At 38.4% G+C, this 23,922-nt stretch overlaps 2 protein-coding genes and 1 pseudogene across 3 annotated transcripts; 2 read left to right on the plus strand and 1 right to left on the minus strand.

Moving 5' to 3' along the window:
* The first annotated feature begins 16 nt into the window (after positions 1-16).
* Positions 17-4,186, plus strand: LOC143448517 (DNA-directed RNA polymerase II subunit RPB3 pseudogene; annotated as a pseudogene). The gene is made up of 3 exons (XR_013114463.1): positions 17-20; positions 92-281; positions 4,069-4,186. The product of XR_013114463.1 is annotated as a DNA-directed RNA polymerase II subunit RPB3 pseudogene (transcript).
* A 208-nt stretch (positions 4,187-4,394) lies between these two features.
* LOC143448524 (uncharacterized) lies at positions 4,395-18,018 on the minus strand. Its single transcript, XM_076948312.1, has 18 exons — positions 17,968-18,018; positions 14,522-14,688; positions 14,332-14,440; positions 13,946-14,017; positions 13,517-13,654; positions 13,227-13,433; positions 12,950-13,065; positions 11,305-11,500; positions 9,146-9,248; positions 8,843-8,973; positions 8,408-8,615; positions 8,044-8,198; positions 7,775-7,924; positions 7,540-7,629; positions 7,164-7,378; positions 4,887-5,013; positions 4,471-4,712; positions 4,395-4,404 (listed from the first exon to the last, which is right to left on the minus strand). The coding sequence occupies exons 1-18, from the start codon at positions 18,016-18,018 to the stop codon at positions 4,395-4,397; spliced, it is 2,487 nt and encodes an 828-aa protein (XP_076804427.1).
* LOC143462534 (protocadherin-10-like) lies at positions 16,826-23,869 on the plus strand. The gene is made up of 15 exons (XM_076960744.1): positions 16,826-17,012; positions 18,599-18,737; positions 18,899-19,128; positions 19,271-19,442; positions 19,594-19,707; positions 20,041-20,174; positions 20,278-20,486; positions 20,763-20,908; positions 21,030-21,297; positions 21,452-21,629; positions 21,716-21,856; positions 21,978-22,151; positions 22,386-22,574; positions 22,677-22,895; positions 23,139-23,869. Exons 2-15 carry the CDS (start codon positions 18,611-18,613, stop codon positions 23,166-23,168), a joined length of 2,331 nt encoding a protein of 776 aa, XP_076816859.1. The 5' UTR covers positions 16,826-17,012; positions 18,599-18,610; the 3' UTR covers positions 23,169-23,869.
* Positions 23,870-23,922: the final 53 nt, after the last annotated feature.

The raw sequence follows: 23,922 nt of genomic DNA on the forward strand, positions 1-23,922 counted from the left end.
CATAAGAACTATATATATGGGTAATCTCCATTTATTACTGTTTTCCAGGTAGTACCAGTTACTTCTCGGTCACGTGGTGACATCGAACAAGCACTTAAATTTAAAGCATTTGCGAAAAAAGGATTTGGGAAGGAGCACGCCAAATGGCAATGTGTTAGTGCAGTGGCATTTGAATATGACCCCGACAATGCATTGAGACACACGACGTACCCAAAACCTGAGGAATGGCCTAAAAGTGAATACAGTGATCTATTAGAAGAATATGACAAGCACCAAGCCGAGTATGTAAGACAGGAGATGTGCTAATTGAAACCTGTACCAATTCTTATTCAGCCTTCGAGACAGTGTGCTTAGAAACTATAAAGAGTCAATGGTTTGTTTATTTGCACGCTAATTCGTAACACACAAATAATGAAAAGAAAAACAAAAAGTACACGGAACAAAAATATGAAACACACGAAAAACAACTATTTAAACAGTATAGCTTTTCGGTTCATGATTTGTAAATTGATATCAAAGGTGATTCACCTTCACTTCCTTTATATCACATAGCAACATGATCACAATCAATCACGAAAAACACTATTTGTTTATGCGCCATGCGGCAATGCTTGACATAATACATATATAGTCGCAAAAACTTTAAAGACACGAACATAGCGATGTAAAGATGTTATACAACACATATTAAACTACGATTGAGTTTATCAAATTACGGTGGCATCAAATCATTCAATTTAAAAGCGGGGTCCAAGCGCAGCTCCAGTCTCCCACCTTCTGCCATTTGATTTAATCTGTATTTAAAGGTTGTTCTCATATATAAATTTGTTTCTAGTTTTCCATATTTGGTGTTTAACCATGGTGATTAATGTGCTCAAAGTCTGGTCCGTTACTTCGCTTTCAATCTGTTTAAAGCCAAAACTTTCTAAATCTTCGATTTTTGTCATAGCCGGGTTGAGGTTGGCGAATTTTTGCGCAAACATTTTGACTGTAACCCAAAGTCGCTTTATCTTGTCGCATTTTCGGAAAGTGTGGTAGTCGGTGTCGGTGTCACCGATGCTGCAAAATGCGCACGATGTATCCGAGCTAATTTGGAAAATACCGCATTTCCCCCTAAAGGGTAGTAGATTGCACGCGCATCTGTAATTGAAGGTTTTCAAGTAATTTGGTAAAAGCTGATTATGAATCCTAGCCCATTTTATTCGTTTTTTTTCACTCGGCTGCGTTTCTGGAGTGCTTTCTTTGATTATTCGGCTGTACGTGTTTCCTAATTTTGGACTGGCTAATTCAACTTTACTTAGTTTGTATTTTTCAACAATTTCCCGGATTTTCCTATAGTAGGGACTTGGTTGTGCGATGTGCGGGATATTGTTTAGTTTCTGAACATCAAGTACATTAGCTAAAACGTGTCCTAATTGGTACTCCACATATCGATCGTGTATTGACATTGGTTCGTTCATTACTCTGCCGAGGCAATACTTTTGTATCGATTTGACATAAGTCAGATCGGCGTAGACTTGGATGTTTGGCATTCGGTAGCCGCCTTCTAACTTATCGCGTTGTAAAATATCGATAGAAACAACTGTTTCTTTGCCTTGCACGTATTGCAGAACATGATTATTTAGTTTCCCATTTATATCTTGGACTGGAGGGTATGTTTTCGCAACCTGAGTAATTACTGGCAGGATTTTTGATTTTAATAAAACTGCTTTAGCTTCATAGGTGGCATAATTTGTGCTCAAGCTTTTTAGTTGCTCTTTTACCTTTGGAATTAAGTTCTCCCATTGTTGGCGTTCTATAACGTTTCCGATTTCATATCCCAATAACTCTATACTTGTGTTTGTCCAGGATAATTTGGGCAAGAGTGGGTTGTCTATCGGCTGATTCACAGCTAATCCTTTGGTTTTAGCTTCGTTTAAGGTTAAGCCAGATGCCTTTGAAAATCTGTCGACCAAATCGAGCGCGAGATGGATATCAGCAGGGTTTTTAAGACACAACGTTGTGTCGTCAGCGTAATTTACACATTTTACTTCTTTTCTGTCGCTTAACTGAGGACCTTTGATATATGCAGTCTCATTGAGCTTAGACATTAAAGGCTCTACCGCTATTAAAAACAGGTGTAGGCTTAAGGGGTCTCCTTGTCTCACGCCTCGGTTCAATTTAAAATCTTTTGACAGGTGTCCGTTTAAAATTATTTTCGCGACGCTATCGCTATACAGATCTCTTATGCATGCACATAGTTTTTTCTGAGAACCGCATTTCAGTCAAGACTCTCATTAACCAATTATGTTCTGTTGAGTCAAAGGCTTTTTTAAAATCAAGAGATAAAAATACAGGCTTTGCATTTTTCTTTTTGCATTTTCATGTAAATCTCTTAAAAGGATCGTGGCTTCTGATAATTGTTTACCTTTTGTGGCGTACTGATGCTCATGTATCACTTCTTTGAGAGTTTCCCTTATTCTATTTGCCAGTATTTTTGTATATATTTTGTAGTCTAAATTTAACAGGGTGATTGGTCGGTGATTGTCTAGGTCCGCATCATCGCCTTTTTTATAAATTAGAGTGATGACGCCTTTCTTAATTTCTTTGGGGATTTTTTTCTCGTTAAACCAGTGTTTAAAGATTTCGCTCATTTTGTCACCTATTATATTCCAACAGGTTTTATAAAATTCACCGCTTATTCCGTCCGGCCCAGGCGATTTCCCATTTGCAAGAGTCTGCACAACGTTTTGGACTTTGGCGTTGCTTATTTCACAATCTAATTTTAGAACACTTTCGGGCGAAATATGGCGCAGATTGCTCGAAATGAACAAATCTTGTATTTCTACATCTGTCTTTCTTGACGAGTATAATTTGGTATAATAATTTTTAGTGGTCCGTAGCATTTCTCCCGGTACGCTGGTGGGCAAGTCGTTTTTGTCATATATTTCTTCGATATATGTTTGTGAACGTTTTTTATTAAAATGTGCAAAAAATTCCCGTGAGCCAATTTTTTCTTTACTCTCTCTGTTTTTTAAGATCGATTCATAAATTCGTTTCTTTCTATAATTTCTTAGTTCTCGTTTCACTTCAACGTATTTACAGTGGTTGGCCGGGTTGTCACCGAGTCGAATTTGTGCGGATTTTAAATTAGTCATTAAGTAATCTTCATGCATTTTTCTTTCAGCGTGTCGACCTTTTGTAAATTCCACAATTAATGCTTTTAACCTACGTTTGGTGTCCGTCCACCAATCACTGGGGGTTTTATATAAAAATTCTTGCAGCGTGCACCATTGTTTCCATCTGCATTCTAAAACTTCGAGAAATTCCTTATCTGTATAAGTTTGCGTATTATTTTTCCAGATTCCGATACCTCTAGGGGGAGAGGCGACGACATTTAAGTTTATTGTTATTTTTTCGTGGTCTGTCAAATGAGACGGTTGCTGGCTAATTTTTGTTGCGTGGAGATATTTTGACAGATAAAATCGGTCAAGGCGCGATTTACTAATTCCGTTCTGCCACGTATAAATTTTCTTTTGGCCGTATATTTCCCTAAAATGGTCTTTTAGATCAGGGCTTCCCAAACTGGGGGTCGCAGAGCGTATACCAATTTTACACGAAGTACAAAATACAATCAAAACAAAATATCGTTCCAGCCTAATCAACATTAAAACCGCCTTGAGACCAGCATTAGCAGATGTTGAGCCACGGCTGGACTTGCTTTGTAGCAGAAAGCAGTCGCACCAATCACACTGAATAAATGTGTGTGCTTTTTTTGTTTCCAGTGGCCTACATATGTGTAAAGTAGTAAGTAGGCTTTGAGTACTGGTTGCTTGAATTCAGTCTTGGCATCTCACTAATGACAAAAGTATATTTCACACTGCTAATCAATTTAAACGTGAAGGGTCGCGGAAAACTTCAGAAGTTTGAAAGGGGTCACGAGCAAAAAAGTTTGGGAAGCCCTGTTTTAGATCATATGTTTCGCAAAGTTTCATCAGTTCAGTTTTCCTATATCGGCGTAAACAAAGGAATGTCACCACACATGTTAAGTAGACTTAATGAGTGTAAATGTGAATTTTCATGTTACAGATGCTTTCTTACATGCACGCGCTCAACACGTTCTTCCATCAAGGGTATGATTTGATGAAAGAACTTGAACCGTTCATGAAGAGCATTTCTGAACAAGGTATGCTGTCAAGTTAGAGTCTACAACTTATGTCGCTTGTACGTGAGCCAGCCACTACTGTATGTCATGTGAGTTGAAGTTAATCACTGTGAAATTTTATCAACCGTAATAAAATAGTTTCTCTTGTTGCTTCATTTAATGTTACACAATGGAGATGTATTTGAATGCGTAACTCTCATGTTTAGCAATAGCATTAATGCATTATACATATGATTTCATCATATCATTATCAACCGGACCTGTACAAATTTATTACTCATGAAAATAAAATGAGATAATGCAAGTGTCTAAAAAGCTAAACTTACTTGCCAATCTTCACGTAAGCGTAATGAAGAGGAACCCGTCCAAATTTATCAGCAACTGTGAGACTGGCGCCTTTCTCCATCAGCAGATCAGGAATGTCAAAGAGGGCGGATGATGGGCCACTTGCATTGACAGCAAGATGAAGAGGTGTCCTGCCCTGGGCATCACATTCTTTCAATGACGCTTGCTCCTCAAGCAAGGCATTCACCAGGTCAATTTCTATAAAAGAAAACTTTGTCGAAGCCTTTGTACAATAATGCTTTTATCGTATGTAAAAGTGGCTATTGACTGGAACAGAAAGATGGAACAGAATAATTATGGTCCTGAATTAGGGTTTTATATTCCACAATCTCAGGCAGTTACAGGATTAGGGATTTATGCTCATTGCCCATGCTTAGGTTTACATCAGTTTAACCACCTTCTCCCTTTTCAACCGCAAACATGAGCGCAGTTCTTCCATTCCTGGGATCCGGTGGCACGAGTTTGATGTCTGATATTGTTTGAAGAAGAGCTCGGATAGCCGGAAGCAGGCTTGATCGCCAGGACTGAAATGTTAGAAAAACACATACATCCATGTACTGCGTAATTAATGGCATCCAGGCAGGATAGCGACTGTCAAAACAGCGACTTCATAATAGCGACGTAATCAAGTGAGCGACATTCCAAACAGCGATTGTCTAAATGCCGACCGTATTAAAACAGCGACTTAACTAGGCTTACCATATTTTTTTGATTGAAAAGCGGGACGCTTCAGAACAACAAGCCCTATCAGATAAATGTGGTTTACATTTTACTAGAAGTATGAGACTATTTTGGATTCCTATCGTCAGGGACAACTGAAGTAGTAAGACACCAAGAAAAACTAAAATAATGGATTTTGCTAGGAAACAAAACAATGTTCAAGCATTTGTAAATTTACATAATCGTCCAATCATACTTTTCTGTAGACAATACTTTCTTCCAGAAGTCTATATTCAACTTTATTTTCTCATAAAAACCACAGCAGGAAAAGTTAGTTTTAATTTTGCAGGTGATAAGGGCTTTCACATTCAAATGGTTTTTGCAGAAGAAAATGCAAACAAGTACCGGAACCGTACGAAATAATTTCTTTCAATAACCCAACTGCAAAAAGATCATCTCAACTAGCGAATGCGCTAACAATCAACTCACCACTGGACCAATTACCCGCTACAATGATGTAACAATTACTTTCACATTTAACACAACGAAACAAGAACACGCATCGGGTATTGCTTTTCAGCAAATTGGCTAAACAAACCAATCACATCATGCTAATATTCGTGTACGCCTAGTGTGGGGCAATGCTGGCTCAGTAAATGCCAAAGCGGGACTTTTAGTTGACTGATCGGGACGCCGGGACAAAGCCTTTAAAAGCGGGACTGTCCCGGCTAAAATGGGACGTATGGTAAGCCTAGACTTAACTCGTGTTCACTGAGTTGAATTCACTGAGTCGAATGAGGCATTTATAAATGGAAGGCAACACTATGACGTGTCACATTAATTTTAAGGTCGTTTGAAAAATTTGCCCCAATGGATTTTATAATTTCAAGAAAAGGAAGTGACATGATAAGTTATGAAGGCTTTTTGTACAGGAAAGACAAAACAAAGTTAAATACAAGCAATTGGAGATGTGCTAAAACAGGTTGTAAAGGTCGCCTAACGACAAGCCTTCAGTATCGTGAGCAACAACCCCCCCCAGTGAGCAGTGGCGTCCACACGCATCCACCAAACCCTACGGAAGTGGCAGCCAGGAGAGTTGAAAACAGTGTAAAAACAGCTGCAGTAAGAGCACGGGATCCACCACGAAGAATCGTGCAGGATGCATTGACCGAAGTTAATGAAGAAGTTGCAGCAGCTGTTGGCTCTTCCACAAATCTGCGTCAAACCATCAGACGGAAAAGGAAAGCAGAAGTAATGCCTCTCGAAAATTACTTCGAAGACCACTACGTGGGCCGAAGAAACAGACGGGGAGACAGACGACAGCCATTGTTTCCCGTACATATGCGGAGTGTGAAAGCCAGACAAGATGCGGGACTGCCACGAACCAACAACCAGCTAGAGAGTTGGCACAATGCGTTTCAGGGATCAACGGACACACATCATCCTTCCATCTTTCGATTCATCGAAGCTTTAAGACGGGAGGAAGCCCTTCAACGGGCAAACCGAACCCAGCTAGTACAAGGCAGAGACCTGACTCAGCGAATGAAAAGATACGTGACAATGAACACACGAATCACTGTTGTAAAGCAAAATCGAGGCCAGTATGATCTGCGGCAGTTCCTTTGAGCCCTTTCTCACAATTTAGAAATAAACGTGGCTTGATTTTTATTGCAAGACTTTTGGTTGTTTTAAAGTCCCTTTTGGTTTCAATCTTTCACTACGCAGTGTTTGCCTGTTTGTGCGTGCATACGTGTGTAGAGAGGTGTGGGGGATGGAAGTTATGTGTGGAGGGGGTGAAAGAGTGCGTGTGCGCCTTAGCCTTGGATTTAATAAAAGAAGTGAGGTCGCTGTCGTGTGGTCGCTCTATTGACAGTTGCTGTTCTGACAGTCGCTATTTGGAACCCGAGCCGTAATTAATATATAATACATTAAGAAGTATTTGTGAAGTATTTCGTGCAATACTACTGTTTGTAAGTCGGTAAAAACAGGTCATTACAAAACCAACACAACATACCCATGTCTGGCAACAGCAAGAGTTAAAGGAGCGATAGGATATTTGTGCTTAGGGTTGTTTGAGCAAAAGTTTGGCTGAGCGCCAGCATCCAACAGCATCTGTTCAGCGCGACCGTTTCGATTCAACAGCGCCGTGATTAACGGTGAAGCACCTTGGCTATCCAATAGATCCAACTTTGGCTTGTGGCGAAGAAGACATGCCAGGACTTTGCATTCCTTTGAGAAATTTACTTTTATTAACAGCAAATACCTTTCAAAGCAAATAATTTTCATCTATTAAAGTTGGTGCTAAAAACTTTACTTCTCAGGCAGAAAATGCACAGTTCCATTTTCCAAATAACCCTTTAACGTTACAAAAATAGATTGTAGGCACTTACCTTGTCAATGGCTGATTTACTGAGATAATGCGCGGCGGATTTTCCTTCATCATTTGGGTTGCGATAATTTCGACGAGTTTTTCCAACAATCTGGTTTTTCCAACATTGTAACACAATGCACGTACAACGGCTGAAAAGGTGCAACTGCATAGAGCCATAGACATTTCGTACATTTAACATTTATAAAGCTCCTTAAGTACTTCCTTCACAAAATGTCGCAACATTTTTAACTTACCTTGTTAACAAGACCAAATACAATATCGGCCATATTTCCCTGATCCCAGCTACGTGCCAGCATGTGCAGAACATTGTGTGCTGACAAATTTGTGCTTCTCGGGCAGTGTGCTCCTCGTCGGACAAACAGCTCAACCAAAGCCACATTCATCTAAGAATAAAACTGCTGAATCAAAGACCATTAAATTTCAAGGTTAACTGGATCATATTTCCTCATAAAAATAAAGGCATAAAACAACTAAAAATACAAAATAACGACACAAAACTTACATCGTCAACAGCGAAGTAGAGTGGCAAGCGGCCGCTGTAGCCAGCCATGTTTAGTTCAGCGCCTCTATCCAGGAGCATCTTGGCCAAGCAGATGCTGACGGATTGTCGAATCGAGTCAACTTCTCTGTTCTCACCAACTCTAACTGAGTTTGCGGCTAAATTGTGGATCTAATTGAAAAGCAGTATTAAGACGCAACTCGCAATAAAATAAGGAAACACAAAAATACAATAATAATAATCGACAATAAATTCAATAAATTAAAGGTACTCGTAAAATTTACAATTGAAAAGCAAATGTATTTATGGATCAAAAAGTTTCGCACAACTTATTTATTTCGACCAGCTGTTCTTTGGTCAGTCTTACCGGTCCCATGCCTTGTGCATCCTGAGCATTCATGTCTGGCTTGTAAGTATCGATCAAAAAGGCCCCGTGTCAATGGTTCTTCAGCAAGTAGTCTTGCTAATATAGTGCGGCCACGCTCATCACGGAAATTGGCATCGGCGTGATGTTCTGCCAACAAGTGGGCAGTTTCTCTGTGATCTTTCAACAAGGTCACTCCTATTGGGGGCATCTAAAACAATAAAAAATTGTTCTTATTGTTGTGAATATCCAGACTTTTGCCAGTTTATAAAAAATTCTTAACGCACAACTACTGACTGGAATTTGTTGTGTAATATTTGGAGCAGTTAATGAGTGGTAACATGAACAAAACAGCCAACACAGCCTATAAAGCATGACAGCATGACAGCATGCATTCCATTTAACTCTGTGAATACGAACAAAGTGATTTTGGCAAACCTTTCTGTCATTATACACATCCGGGTTGGCAGAAGCTTGTAGAAGTACCAGCACACAGTGGTACCATCCATAAGCTGCTGCATAATGAATGGCAGAATTGTTTGATGAGTCGGCAACATTTGGATCGGCACCTACAACCAAACAATGTTATCTGTGTCTGAAATTGAAATCATCAACGTGACTAAAGGCAATATTTGATAACATTAATGATAAGTTATACAAAATTACAAGGTACTGTAGTTTCACTGTGAGATGTAGTACATGATTATAGCAAAACTTTACAACCTAAAGGCATCCTCTTACCTTTATGTAGAAGATAGGTGATTACAGGATAATGTCCATTCATTGCTGCATGAATCAATGCCGTCCTTTGCAACTCGTCCCTTATTTCTATGAGTGCACCAAACTAGAAAGTAAACAAAGCAAATTTTAAGCATAAAAAAACAGTTCTGCCACCACATGTTAAACAAGGTAAATCTTGTACCTTAAAATGCACATGAAATGCTGCTGTATAACCACTTATAATGTTTACGTTTAACGAGATATTTTGTTTTTAAAGTCCATTATAACGTTCAGGGTAAATCCAAACAACTTTACAACAGTCAACACTGTCATAACACATTTGCTTTAGTTGTGTAATTTCGTTACTCACTTGTTTTAGGTTTTTTGATACGTTAACACTATATTGTGTTGTTGTTAAAGTGGAATTTTGACAGTAGTATTATTTTATGATTTCCAAGGATTATTCTGTCTTGCATTTGGCAAGCTGTTACTGTTTCATTTAAAACGGTTAAGCTGTGTCAACAAGAGGCAAAGTGTCTAATCAGGTAACAAGTAGACAACAAAAATTGATTAAGCCACGTTTCATTATTGTGTGAACGACACTGCCACATTTTATTTTTCCCTTGTGCTCATTTTGTAACAAATGATCATCTTTTTTATAACAAACAACAAATTGTAGCTATTACTATGATATAGCACAAAAAATTTAGAAACAAAAAGCTCCAACCCAGAGACCAGAGTTTCATGCGTTATAAGTTACCCCAATCCAAGTTCTGAAACATGACTGTGCATCGTAAAGCTGGCAACCCTCCTAAATCAACCGCGTAACACAAAGGTTGGGAAGCACCTAATTAAAGTGACATGTACGACTACATACATACACGGGCGCCGAACCTGGGTGGACAGGGTGGATTTTTCCACCCTGGACTTTTCTAACAAATAATAGCGATTTTATGTTCAAAACGTTATACAGTCAAATCCGGTTAATTGCATTCTGGATAATCACATAGTTCGTTTTATCGCATAAAGGGCGCAACTCACTAACTGTAGGCGTAGTCTATCATTTGTAAAGACAATACTTCGGTTTATCGCATAACGGTTTATTGCATAATCCGGTTAATTGAATAAAAATGAAGATAATTTATTCGATTATTCAAAAATGTTTTGAAAGATAAAATTGAAAACAGCGCGCACTGGGAGCGCACACGCAATGCGTAAGCTTTGTGACTTGAAGTGCGCTTTGTTACGAAACAATGAAACCAACAATACACAATTTAAGCATTAACACGTGGCTGTCAATACGCACACATTAACATTCGTACTGTTTTTAGTTTCATTTAAGCGTTGCGTTAAGATTATGCCGTAATATGTGAAGACGTTTTACGAAACAAACAAGTTGAAAAAGACGACAACAATAAAGAAAGCTCTGCTGACGCAATCGTTGTGACAACACCAAAAAATAAAGAAGTTCTGCATGTACTTCATACAATTCGCCAACGATTACAGTTTGAAGGGGCGGACATGGTCACATTTGTTCGCTTAAAAACACAAATGCAAGAAAGCATGTTTTCATCTTTTGTGTGCTTGAATGAATGAATGATCGCTATACACAATAAACGTTAGTGTTTTGCGTATTGACGCCTTTACACGTGACCAGCTTCGCACATCAAGTAAGAAAATAAGTGGAATTTGCACTTTCGCATAAACGCATAATTCGTTTAATCGCATAAAAAGGCTTGGCAAATTGACTATATATGCAATTAACCGGATTCGACTGATATGCTTTTGTTGGAATTGTTTTCCCATCTCTGGTGTTACGTCTGTACAGACAAACATAATGACCAAAAATAACTTCTATGACAGCCTTAACAAAGCATTTTACAATTAAAATTGCCTTGGAAACACACTATACTTTATGACTGAGTATGTTATGGTAAGTAATATAGAAAGTAAAATATATTACGCTTAAATTACATAAAATACGAGCGTTTTAATAATAATAAACATTTCTAAATCACCTCACAACCGATAAAAAACTCTCAAAGGCGCTTTACAGTAACAGATAAAACAATTTCAGTTTCATAAATTATCACAGGATATTTCAGTAAAAATGTTTAAAATAAAGAATACTCATAAAAAATGTAAAACATAAAATACCATATTTGCTTAACTCTACTTACAGCATGGCCATTCATAGCAGCGTAATGAACGGCAGATCTGTTGTTACGATCAGGACGTTCAGCAACATTAACCACATGTAGGAAGTTACTCTTGCTCGCTGTTTTCAGCAAAAGATCAACATTCTTCTCTCTTCCCGCCCCCGCCGCAATCATGACTGGGGTCATTCCATTAACATCTTGCTCTTCAATGCTTACCCTGGCGGAAAGAAGATAATTAACACGTTCACTGCGATGGGTCATGCGTAAAGTTTAGCTACTGCGATGTGACCCACCGGTGGGTCGTACGAACAAAATTACTGTTTTTTTTAAAAGTTCACTGCGATGCGACTTATTATTGTGTCATGCGTAAAACTTTGCTACTAAGTTGTGACCCACTGGTGGTTCTTACGAAAAAAATTACCTTTACTATTTTTTTGCCTTTTTTCCTGTTTCACAATACTTGTTCAACACAGACAAATGGTGAAATTTTTTGTAATTTTATTATATTGAAAAAGAACATACAGCTTGCTTTTCGACCAATACGGTGCTATTTGGGGAAGTTTGTGTATTCCCATATAAAAAAAATTCCTATGATTGTCTTGATTTCAGATGAGGAGGTTGGTTTCCAGGAATTTAATTGTGAATGGCGTGTTACAGTTTGTCCTGCAATGACCTGACAAGCGTAACGGTTCGTTTCTCTCACCATTACACTAATGATGTCATCTGATATAAATAGACTGAATACGTCTATTGGCCAAACTTTACCTTCGTGTGAAGGTTCAGCCTGAATGCAAAGAGTTTCTTGACCAGTGAATCCAAAATTCCTCTGCCTAACACTGGTAGCAGTCCAGCTATTTTGTAGCGTGGCTAAACCAGCAGTACCATCTACCATGCCTGTGGTGGTCACAACATCTGCTGTTGACGTATCTTCCTCTGCATCCTGTTCTACACTTGTACTGCTGCTATCACTTGGTTCATACACTGAATCATCTGACTCCTCTTCATCTGAACTAAAATCCTCATCTGAAGATTCCTCAAAATTAGCAGCACTTCTACCGTAAAACGATGCAGGATCCATTTTGCAACAATTGAGACAGAAATTACTTACAATATATTCACCTGTACCTACGATCTATCACACAAGCAAATAGTTAAGTTTTACTCTATAAGTTGCTTAAAATTACGTGACCCATCGCACTGACCACAAAATAGTTTGTGTTTAAATGCGATGTGACCCACCGGTATCCAAACGAACTGTCTAAAAGAACTCATTAAAGCGAAGAAAACATGTGGACGAAATTTGGCGGGAAAGCTCTGGCGGCAACTAGCGGTACAGAAAGTTAAAGTAATCGCAACACAAGAAAACAACGAAAATTCTGGATTGCAGCGAACGTGTTAATTAGCTGATAAATAAGAATGTAAAAGTGAACAATGGTACAATGAATGGTAAGCAATGATAAAACAACCCAATCACATTAACAGTGCTCTAAAAAGTCATAATCCCATACAATGTGCATATAATATATATTGAAGTAGATGATAACAAAATATGTATCTACAAAAATTAGCAAAAGGAAATTCTCCAGTTACCAGTTACCACTTCACAGACCATTATACACGAAGTACGAAAGACCACTTAACTACTTACTTACGACAAGAAACTTACTTATTGATGAGAAATTCCAGTGGTTTTGTGCTAGAGCAAGCCGCTGCGTAATGAATTGGATGTCGGTTGCGACCATCCGTGGTGTTTAAGCATTCCTTTGCTGCTGCTATCAGTTGCTTTAAGCAGGTTATGTTAGGATTACTAGCAGCACAATGAACTGCTTGCAAACGATGACTATCACAGAGTTGTATTTTTTACTTGAAAACTGGGAAATCTTTTGAAAGGATTCTTTTCATAGCTTTAAAACAAAATATTTCAAAGCAACAATCTCCATTACCGTGAAGGCTGATGATAGAGGCTCCTCGGTGTGCAAACCCGATTCGTGAAGTTCTGTGAGACCATGAACTCCTGGTGGGTTAATGGCAGAGGCATGGCCAATTACAGTATAAGCTGTCGTTTTTTGCCTGGAAGTTCGAATGAGAAACTGTGCAGTATCAACATGGCCCATTTCAAGTGCCCGGTACATGTTGTTACAGAGCATTTCCTGGAAAAGTATAAGAGGATTTGTTAAACAGGAATCTATGGGCCGGCTAACCTCATAGCGTGGAAAACTACTTTTATACTTACTTTCATGTCAACGTCTTTAGTTTTAGGGTAAATGTCAACCAATAGTTGAAGCAGTTCTGGGCTAAGACCAACAGAGCATGCAAAGTATGCAATGTCGGATGCGAGTGAGAGTGAGCTGTCAAATGTTGGTTTAATATCCTTGAAAACAGAGGAAATGGGATAATGTGTTGGTAAATTATGTTTAAACACCATGAATTACACGTCCTAAACCATCGATAACTGACAGCTCTTCCCCTTTAAACCAGTTTTTGAAAAAATCTCGTTGTTACAATATGACAACAAGTTTTGCTGCTTTCATACAGAATTAGGCGACTAACTGTGCATCAGATGAGTCTCTCAATATCGCAGGAGGATCTGCTTCTGGCTTAATCACAAAATCATTCAAGCGTGAAAGTTCCTGACAAAGTGATCGCAAAACACCAACATTACCGGCAGTCCGGCACGCAATGCGTAATGCATTGCTGTTAGTGGAACATCGACTGAACGACTCTTGCATAACAACTAGAAAGGAATAGAACGATTAGTTTGTAAAACAAACATGCATTATAAATGTATTACAAAGCAGGATTAATTTGGCGGAATAACACTAACGATAACACAATGCACACCAATTGGTGAAATTCATTGTGTTTATAACATTGCTGGCGGCTGTATATAACAAACCATATGATAAGGAACAGTCCTTTATAACAGTAATAAATATAAAAACGCAAAATTTTCTTCATAAAGCTCCTTTCCATTAAGAGTCAGATATTCGAAATTAGTACGAGTAGCAATGAATTTTTAACAATGACCATAAACCTCTGAAAACTCACGTGTGGCAGATGGGTTACGTCACTGTATAATCTCTCCAATTCTTCGACATCTTGCAAAATGGCTGCACGAATTGCCTGTTTGTCCTTTGGAAGGTGACACTGTGATTGCCTGCAAAAACACACCCATGCCGTATGATGCAAAGTCCTGCATATTATTTAACTGTGTCATGTTTTTGCACGTCAAATTCACCTTAAATCAAAGGCCGGGTCTTTGGCTGCAACATCAATAGCTTGGTTTGGCACAAGATTTTCATTGCTACGATGGGTTTTTGAATGCAGTTGTTCCATGACTTCTGGGTTTATCATGTACTTAACGGCTCCATTGGAATCTGATGTTACTATTTTACCAGAGGTCTCCTAAAAAAGAGAAAAGTAATGTTTGTCGTTGTTAGAATGGATCTGAAAGGATGCAATGATGTAGTTCAGGGGTCGGCAACCTTTCTTCAGGCGCGGGCAAAAAGCAAACTGTGCAGGTGTCAACGGGCCGTACAAAATTTTCCATTTGCACTTCCGCTTCCTTCACTTTTCATAATGTTGTTAAAATTGGCGAATCATGCGATATTTCGTAGTATAACAATTTAATTTTGAGTTGCTAAAATATGCGAACAACACTTTTATTTCTTTCCGTACTAAATTCTCTGCACTCAGTAAGCTACTTTTGTCGATCTTGCTCCCTGCTGTCATTGTTATTAATACGATGCTGCTGTGCGAACTTCATGGTGTCTGTGACGAAATAATTATGTGTGCAATGTGGATGGTGTCTGTGACGAAACTACAGTATTATGTGTGCAATGTGGTCTGTGCAAATGTAGAATTGCGTTTATTCTGATGTTGGTTTTCCGACGTGTAGTGGCTGAATCCTGAACAGCATTACATTTTTGTCTAAATATTTGAAAATGTCGAAGCGAAAGTATAGCGCAGATTATATTAAGTATGGCTTCATTGCTATTCAACATCGTGGAGATTGCTTACCTCAGTGCGTGATCTGTATGACTAGGATACTAGGATGACTATCTGTATGACTGTATTTGTTATTGTTCTAATTTAATGTTAGATTAAATTAGTTGTTTTGAAAATAGTGGTGTGACGATTACGTCACGAGTCGAGTTGTTTTCGAAATGCTGGAATTAAATTTTGGGAACTTGTTATTCAGTTGTTTACCGGATTTGAATGCTCCTCGATGATGTCAGATAAATTACTTCGCTTGAACTGGTTTGCCACATATAAATACAGTTGTAATGTTTGCAATCTTCCCTTTTACTTTTACCGTTCTCACTTGTTACCAAGCGCAATGTAACGTTCAGTAAGCTTTGCCCGAAGGCGGAAGCCTTTGCGTCCGATAATAAAATATGGGAACTTTATCATTTAGTAAGTTTAGACAGAATTTAACCAACTAACACGCCGTTTGAGGAATGAGAACTCATTTCATCGAAGCAGAAGCAAATGAAGTTATCAACCATCAATCGACCTCGCTCATATTCCAACAATAGCCGCCAGTCTACGCGGTCCTAATGACAGATATTGTTGTTGTGTAATACTTCACACGAGTTTACTTGTCATAGTGGTACGTGTTGACAATCCGTGTTGGCTAAGTGGTACGAAAACATAAAAAGGTTGGGAACCACCTGCCCTACGTTTTCTGAAGAAAGCACATACCGTATTTTACGGACCATAAGAATATATGGCGAAGGTTAACGCTGGTGCGTTGTTCGGGTGCTGACTCCGCTATACGCTATACACGCTCTATAGGCCGGTGCGCCTTATGTATGAACGAAAAACTAATGAAAGCAATTTATTGACAGTGCGCCTTGTGGCCCGAAAAATACGGTAATTACTACCTGTGCAATACCCCCAGCAATGCCTATTCTAGATCAAATTTGGGCTCGATTTATTTTCAATTCATCAATGTATTTCTTTTCTTTCTTACTTCTCCCACTGTGTCTTATAGCGACGTTAATTAATTATTCATTATATTATTATAGGCGCCATGAATAATAAACGTGCTGGTAACGTTGGATTTCCTGTTGTCCGCTTAAAAGCTTTCGCGCATTCGTTTATCGATTTTGTAAGACAAAGACAGAAAACACGTTGCACCAATTGAACATTTTAATTTATTGCCCGGTTACAAAATAGGCCGTTCGAGATAGGTCTGTTGCCATGCTGCTGGATATTTGGCACATATCGGAGGAGGTTGTGAGATTAACATGATTCTTGCCAAAGATGATGCATTGCGTGAACACGTGCCCCGACGTTAAACCGACATTTTTCGGTTGGATTACGCCAGGGCAGTTCAATTTTGACAAGTAATCTACTCTCCCACTGAACTTCGACAAATAGAAAATAGTTTCACGGATGCCGGGTTTTCCGGCGTTCTCACCCGCACAGTTTGTTGCATATGGTATCAGTGCAATAGTTTTAGCTGATCAAACAGCACGAAGTGAAATCTGATTGACGTCAAAACGTTAATGGCGCGGAATTTTACTTTGCAGAAAATTTGAACTTAGTTCGTTAGATATATAAGATCAAAGATTGCCAGAAAAGCTCTTTTTGTTAAATGCAAAGTATTTGTGCATTTATCCTGATTTTGAGTGAGACTTATTCGGGAGATTCTTCGAAGTTTTTACCTTGTAATAGTTCCCACTTTCCCGGCTGAATCTTCTTTTATTGACTACTGCTTAAAGGTAAGTCGAATAAAACATTGGCTTTCCGTACAGTAGCCTACTTTAGCTCATTATAAACAATTTTAAAGAAGTTAGTTTATTTGAAACATTAATCTTCGGGTTATTGTCATAACAATTAACAACCTTTCTACATCATGTTCATATATAATTATATTTGTGGTTTAGCTTTTTTTCCTAGAAAACGAGCTATTAATGTTTTTCCCGATGTTTTACATACAGTTGTAATTATAATACGACATGTCTTCGTTTTTCAACTCCAACAATAAAAGTTAATGGCGCGGTTTTGCCGGAACGATGAATTAATTTCTTGCGTTATATCGGAAGACTTTTATTTCATCGCGATAGAAAAAGTAAAGTCATTTGAAAAATTCTTTCCCAGTGAATTTTGAAAAACAAACATCATTCTTGTGACACTCCCCATGAGTTGTGAGTATAATTAAAAGTATACCGCCGGCCGTAAAACTTTTAAATAATTCATGTAGCGTTGGTTGAACATATTTATTACGCACAGTCTGATCGGTGCAATTTATTTTCGAACGCTTAAAATTATGTCACGATAACTGATGATTTGAACTTGGTTTGCGATCATTTGCGTATTTAAGCTTCCAAATCCCTATCGAAGAAAGGGTTGTTCGGTTGGGTGGTAACGGATTTGTCAATGTATGATGACATAATGGTATCATTGTTTTCATTCCGTGCTAATGTGTGGTCTATTTCCGTTGCGAACTTATCCGTACTTATTATGTCACCGCCAACCGTTCGCAGCCAGCGAAGAACAACGAAGCGTAACGCGTTTAGTCTTATGGAAAACACAAAGCACCGTCTGTTTGCATAGGTAAGTCGAAAATTACAGTCGGCTCAATTTACAGATGGAATATATGAAAAGGTTAGTGTTTCATTTGCCGTTTTTCACCAACGGGGAGCGTTATATATTTCATTCGTTTCAGAGACCTACTTGCTTTCTAAATTTTGGCGGTTTTGACGGTAATCGTTTTTTCGGAATCATTGTTTTAGGAAAATTGCCCTTTAATATTAAAAAAGTTTTCATCAACTTTATCATTTCCCTGCGACCTTGCACATATATAATATGGCGTACTTTTACGCTGTTCGCTTTTGATTTTGACTCTTTGAAGTTTGGGGAGTTGCGTGCGACGACTTAAACTGTAACTCGTGTAATATTACACGGAAACCACATTTGTGCTCGACAAATCTTCTTTTCATTAATGCAAAACCACTTGCATTAAGGTGGTATCTTGGTATCTGGTACCATGCAAGGTCGTATCTCGACTATTTGCTTTCACCCGTTCTAATTCACAACTATACTTTTCAACGTTTGATGATTCATTCCAGATCGGTTCAAGTTTTTGCTCGCTTCACTTCAATTTTTCACTCGCTTATTGTTGGCAACGTGGCTCATGCCATTCCTAAATCTGGCATTTGTCACATTTGTTTGGAGAAAATACTTTTACTCCCATTTACTCTGCACATTTAGTTTCGAATTAACTTTGTCTATTGTTCGTTCAAGAGGATTTTACTCGGTCTCCAAATAAATTACATCACTTTTAACTTTAATTATGCTTTTGTAGATTTCATGAAGGATGCCGGAATTTAAGGGGCCTTCCTTGTTTTTCATTGCTACAATCATTACGTCATTGCATACAGAGCTTTCTATTGCGTCATCGACCGTTTCCACGACTATTTACTTACGAGAAAACACTGCAGTTGGTAAGTGGTCTACAAAATAAACAAACAACTTATCAGGCGACATCTGTTTTGCAATGCATGACTAAGCATAACAAAAAAGCGTTGATAATTAAAATGCCAAACAAAAGTCAAGTTTCCCTCCTCCACGCATGCGATTAATTTCATTTGCACCGACTTTTAAGGTACCACAGTTGCCGAATTAGCCACCATACTTGGCATGAGTATTGATCCGAGAAGCGGAAGAAAGTTTCAGATTCTCAGCCAGAAACTGGATGTTTCCGATGTTCGGATGCCACATAGAAATCATAATTGGCTCTCACTTGATGAAAATACGGGAAGAATCATTTTGCGATGCAAACTGGACAGAGAAGAGATCTGTCCCACATCAAAGCTCTGTTCTATCAAGCTTACTGTAAACATAACTTTCATCATAACTCACTAATACTCGTCAGCATATTAAACGTACTTATTGCGAAAAGAGCACATTTAAAATGAGTGATTTAATACTCATTTGCATATCTTGCCCGTACAATCATTAAGTTGCTAATTTTTAGGTCTACGTCAAAAGAATTTCCCGCATAGTCACTTTCGATGTGGAAATCATCGACGTGAACGAGCATGCTCCGATTTTCCCAGTCAAATACATTTTAATAAACGTGAGCGAAGACGCCCAGATTGGTGACGTAATCAGCCTGGATAGGTACAGGGCTTATGACAAAGATGCCGGTAAGTTGGCTACTTTCATGCTTTTTAACGCACAGGTGATAAAATTGTTCTTTCACTGTAAAATTTAAACACAGTGATCGAAAAGGAGAGATGAAGCTTTGAAGCTGCAAACAAGAGTTTGTTTTATGTTTGTACCTGTTTTTTCCAATAGGCAATAACTCCCTCATCAAATATTCCCTGACCCCAAACCGCTATTTCATCTTAACTCAGTTCGTAGACGAAAGGAGAACCCAGCATTTGCAAATCGAAATTCGCAGTTCGCTTGGTAAGAAAATATTAATACCGTTGTTATAGATATAGCACGAACCGGTGTGTGCTTAGGGTCAGTGACATCTGATAGCTAATGTGGTGTAAGACGTTTACCGCTTGATTGTTTTCGTGCACAGACTTTAAAGTTTCACCCGTGAGAATGACTGTAAAAATATTAGCTCCGAGATATAAACATGAGACGGATTTCTACGTCAACGAACATGAAAACAAATTACTGGTCATTTTGACCACAGACGAAACACAAAATATTTTTAGATCCTTTTGTTTTTTATGGCTTATTCCTCTTATAATGAACCTAAAACTGGTTACTTGTATAATCTTGTTTCAGATTATGAAAGGGAACCACTACATCGCTTGCAGCTGATTGCTATGGATAAAGCCGACCAGCCACTCTCTAGTAACGTGTCGCTACAAATAAGGATTGTTGATGAAAATGACAACAACCCAGTTTTCGAGCAGGCTGTATGTCTTTTCAATAAAGTTCCACCTATCATAGCTATCTTGTGTGATATAGGCTATATTACTTAATTTTGCAAGCCAACAACCTTTGATATACTTTCAACAGGAATATTCGGTTGTGATACCAGAAGACACTAAACCAGGTGAACAAATCATTCGGGTCCAAGCGCATGACATTGATGCTGGGCTTGCCGGAACAGTACGTTATTACCTGTCCAGTCTGAATAAGAAAACGACTTTTGATTTGTTAAACGTTAACGAATTGACTGGAGACGTTTCCCTTGCCTCGCGTTTGGACTGGGAATCTTTGACAAGGTTAGCATTTTTGATAGTCATAATGTTTTCTGATAATATTGGCGAAACTTAATATTTGTTGTCAATCTTCATAGTGAAGAGTGTAAACACCAATGGTAAGAATAGCTTTCGAATTTGATAGTTTGGAGTATTTGTGGGAGGATAGCTTCCACACTCAAGGCCGGTAATAGTTTGAAATTTAAAAATAACATGTCCGCTTAAGTGATACGCTTCATGAGATGGTGTCAGTCAGTTTGCTATACTTGATTTCAAAATTTGACAACGTTGTCGTTGCAGATTGGTTGCCTTCATCGAAGCTCGTGATCTTGGTAAGGAGCAAAGGACTGGGAGCACCCAACTGGTCATAAACGTGGTTGACGTCAACGATAATAAACCAATCATAAACGTGAACTTCATTTCGTCATCTTTTAATGACAATACAGGTAATACTTTGCCAAGTTTTAAACGAAAGAATACTTTTCACTCCAATATGATTATTATATGTGAACAAGGTTGCGAGGCCAAATAAGCAACTGATTTATAGCAAATCATTTCATTATATAGTCTATATTTCGGAACTGGCAAACAAAAGCTATCGCTTTGCTTATGTAAGTGCCAAAGATAAAGACTTTGAATTGAACGGCGAAACCGTACTCAGCATTCGAACCTCTCTGCCTGAAACGGACCAGCAAGATGGATTAACCCAGAACGTTGCAAATACCTTTGCACTAAACGCAAATGGTGTTTTGATTCTAAACCAAAGTCTTGACATCACGAAACATGACAGATACGATATATTCATCACAGCGTGCGACAAGGGGCTGGAAAAAGTGTAAGTTTTCCAAACCTTAGCCTAAATTATGTTATTTGTGGTATTTTTTTTAACTCGGTCAGTTATCGCCTATTAGTTTTATGTTGGATATAAGCTGCTAATTTTAGCAATGTTGTTTGGCTTGAACCTGATCAATTGATAATATCGTATGAAGGTGTTCGAACAGCACCATAAACGTTGTGATACTTGATGAAAACAACAATTCCCCCAAATTCGATCAGCCAACAGAGAATATAACTATATCGGAAAACACCACTGTTGGAAGCACAATCATGACAATGCGGGCAACTGACGACGACACAATCGTGCCTTCAGCATTAAAAAAAAACCAGGTATGACATCATTTCCTTACATTTTTACTTTTATTTAGATTTTATAGTGATTTTCCTAAATTTTTTTTGTTACTGCAATTATGCAGGAAGACAGAATCGTTACATCGACGAACGGCGTTATTACATATTCCTTACTGAATGGAGATGGAACGTTCGCTATTGGTCCCAAAACTGGCGTCATCACGTTGGTTCGACCATTAGACAGGGAACACGTGTCCGAGTGGAAGGTCGGTTGCACTGTTGCCATTTTATTACAGTACTATGAGCACCTCAAAACCTTGTGATTCTATCATTGCAAAGCACTTAGCTTTATTATTGAGCTGAAGTTATATGTTTATTTCTCGTCAGGTTGTAGTAGAAGCAAGCGACGGCGGGAAGCCGAAATCGCTAAAAGGAAGATGCGTGATTAACATTCTTATCAGTGACGTCAACGATAACGCGCCAATCTTTGTAAATCCGGTCAATGATGGAGCAACATTCCACTCCACCATTTTGAAAGACGCAGTTATCACAAGAGTGCATGTGCGCTGGGAGTCTGCTAGTTTTGCTTTGTAAACTGTTAATGTTCTAAATACAATAAGCAATGGTCAGCTATCAACCCTGTTTTCATGTGGTTCGTATCAAACTTTTATACAAATTCGATAATTTGTAGGCGATAAGTACGACACATTACCGCCGGGAATAGATGAAATGATGGTTATTATTATTCATTTGACAACTTGCTTCCAGTCATTCATAAAAAATTTTAACTCACAGGCGGTGGATTACGACAAAGGAAAAAACGCCAAATTGAAATACAAGATTTTATACGAAGATGGCGTAAGGCAAACGATGCACATCAAATCGTCTTTGTTCGTTCTTGATTCGACAAACGGCGACATGCGGTTGAACAAAAGTAACTCCATGTTAAACCAGTCGTTGGGATCTCATGATCTTGTGATCATGGTGAGAACTCTTTGATATTTCTGCTGACGCTTAGATACTAGCTTTTAAAAACAGAAATGACATACAGCAGTGCTTATAAACTGTGCATTCTGTGTCTAAAAGGTCAGTGATGCTGGCGTGCCACCATTGACATCCAAAAAGCAAATCCAAGTCGTAATAACCGATGATTTGTTTATACCATCGTCGTCACCCTCTCCGCCTGGAAAAGGTCCTCAATTCCCCACCACACTTGTTATTATCATCGGAGCAGTTTCCGCTGCATTACTTCTTCTCATCTTGGTAGTTGTGATCGTCGTGATCAAATGCAAAAAGGAAAATAAGGTAAGGTGATATGGATATAATTTTTGTGACTTTTTCTCCTGAATCACCAATCTCTTGTTCTCACGTAATCTAGAGAAACTTTGTACTTTGTTTTGTCACTTGCTAAGACGTTTCTACCAAAAATTTCTCGCAAAATTCCACTTTAGCAGAAGATGCAAAGTTCTTTGTTAATCAAAGTGATCCCTATCCGTCAATCTCGTATTTTCCAAACACAAACTTTCTTTTGTTTTAAATAATCTCCAGGCGTGCTTTGCAAGCGGCCACCACGATTAACACCGGAGCCTTTACCGTATATTTACGCATCGAGTCCTTTCTGTGACATCACCATCAGATCAGCCATCAACCATCGCCATCCGATCAAATCAAGCAAGCTGGCAATTTGGCACCGATTCCAGAAACTGTTCCTCTTCAAACCAGCAATGGAGCAATGCCTATTCTAGATCAAATTTTGGCTCGATTTATTCAAATGTCCTTCGCGCGACTTACACCACGCCGCCCACCCTGGACGAAAGTGGGTTAAGAACTACAAGTTTTACCTATGACCTTCCGGAAACGTATTCAGGAAGAAACCATTATTCCGCTGACAGTACGTCACCGAGTCGCAAGTAATCTAACTTTTAAATTCAGGAAACTCAACGTATTCTGCGGTATTTATTTTAGGTTTGATTATTAATCAAGACTGTTTATTAAAAACGCTGCCTTTAAAATAAATATTAATCTTTTGAAAGTGGTGCAGGAGGATGGAACAAATTATCAAACTTAAATTCATTTACATTTGGAGAGGAGCTAATCTCTATGACGTGCTTACGTTTTTCTTAGCGTTTAACTCACCTTTCTTTTTAGCTCTTTAGGTGTTCAATTTATCAATGTATTTCTTTTCTTTCTTACTTCTGCCACTGTGTCTTATAGCGACCTTAATTAATTATTCATTATATTATTATAGGCGCCATGAATAAAACATGCTGGTAACGTTGGATTTCATGTTGTCCGCTTAAAAGCTTTCGCGCATTCGTTTATCGATTTTGTA

This window comes from Clavelina lepadiformis, chromosome 1 (genome assembly GCF_947623445.1).
Source record: "Clavelina lepadiformis chromosome 1, kaClaLepa1.1, whole genome shotgun sequence".
Classification (NCBI taxonomy): Eukaryota; Metazoa; Chordata; class Ascidiacea; order Aplousobranchia; family Clavelinidae; genus Clavelina; species Clavelina lepadiformis.

What these genes read in the sequence shown, in the direction of transcription:
- LOC143462534 (XM_076960744.1), top strand. Translation starts at nt 18,611, where the DNA reads ATGCCGGAATTTAAGGGGCCTTCCTTGTTTTTCATTGCTACAATCATT. An exon ending in CGAAATTCGCAGTTCGCTTG is followed by an intron (nt 19,708 to 20,040) that starts GTAAGAAAATAT and finishes ATCTTGTTTCAG; the next exon opens with ATTATGAAAGGGAACCACTA. An exon ending in ACCCAGTTTTCGAGCAGGCT is followed by an intron (nt 20,175 to 20,277) that starts GTATGTCTTTTC and finishes TACTTTCAACAG; the next exon opens with GAATATTCGGTTGTGATACC.
- LOC143448524 (XM_076948312.1), bottom strand. Translation starts at nt 18,018, where the DNA reads ATGATTCCGAAAAAACGATTACCGTCAAAACCGCCAAAATTTAGAAAG. An exon ending in GACCCGGCCTTTGATTTAAG is followed by an intron (nt 14,441 to 14,521) that starts GTGAATTTGACG and finishes GTGTTTTTGCAG; the next exon opens with GCAATCACAGTGTCACCTTC. An exon ending in CTAAAGACGTTGACATGAAA is followed by an intron (nt 13,434 to 13,516) that starts GTAAGTATAAAA and finishes ATACTTTTCCAG; the next exon opens with GAAATGCTCTGTAACAACAT.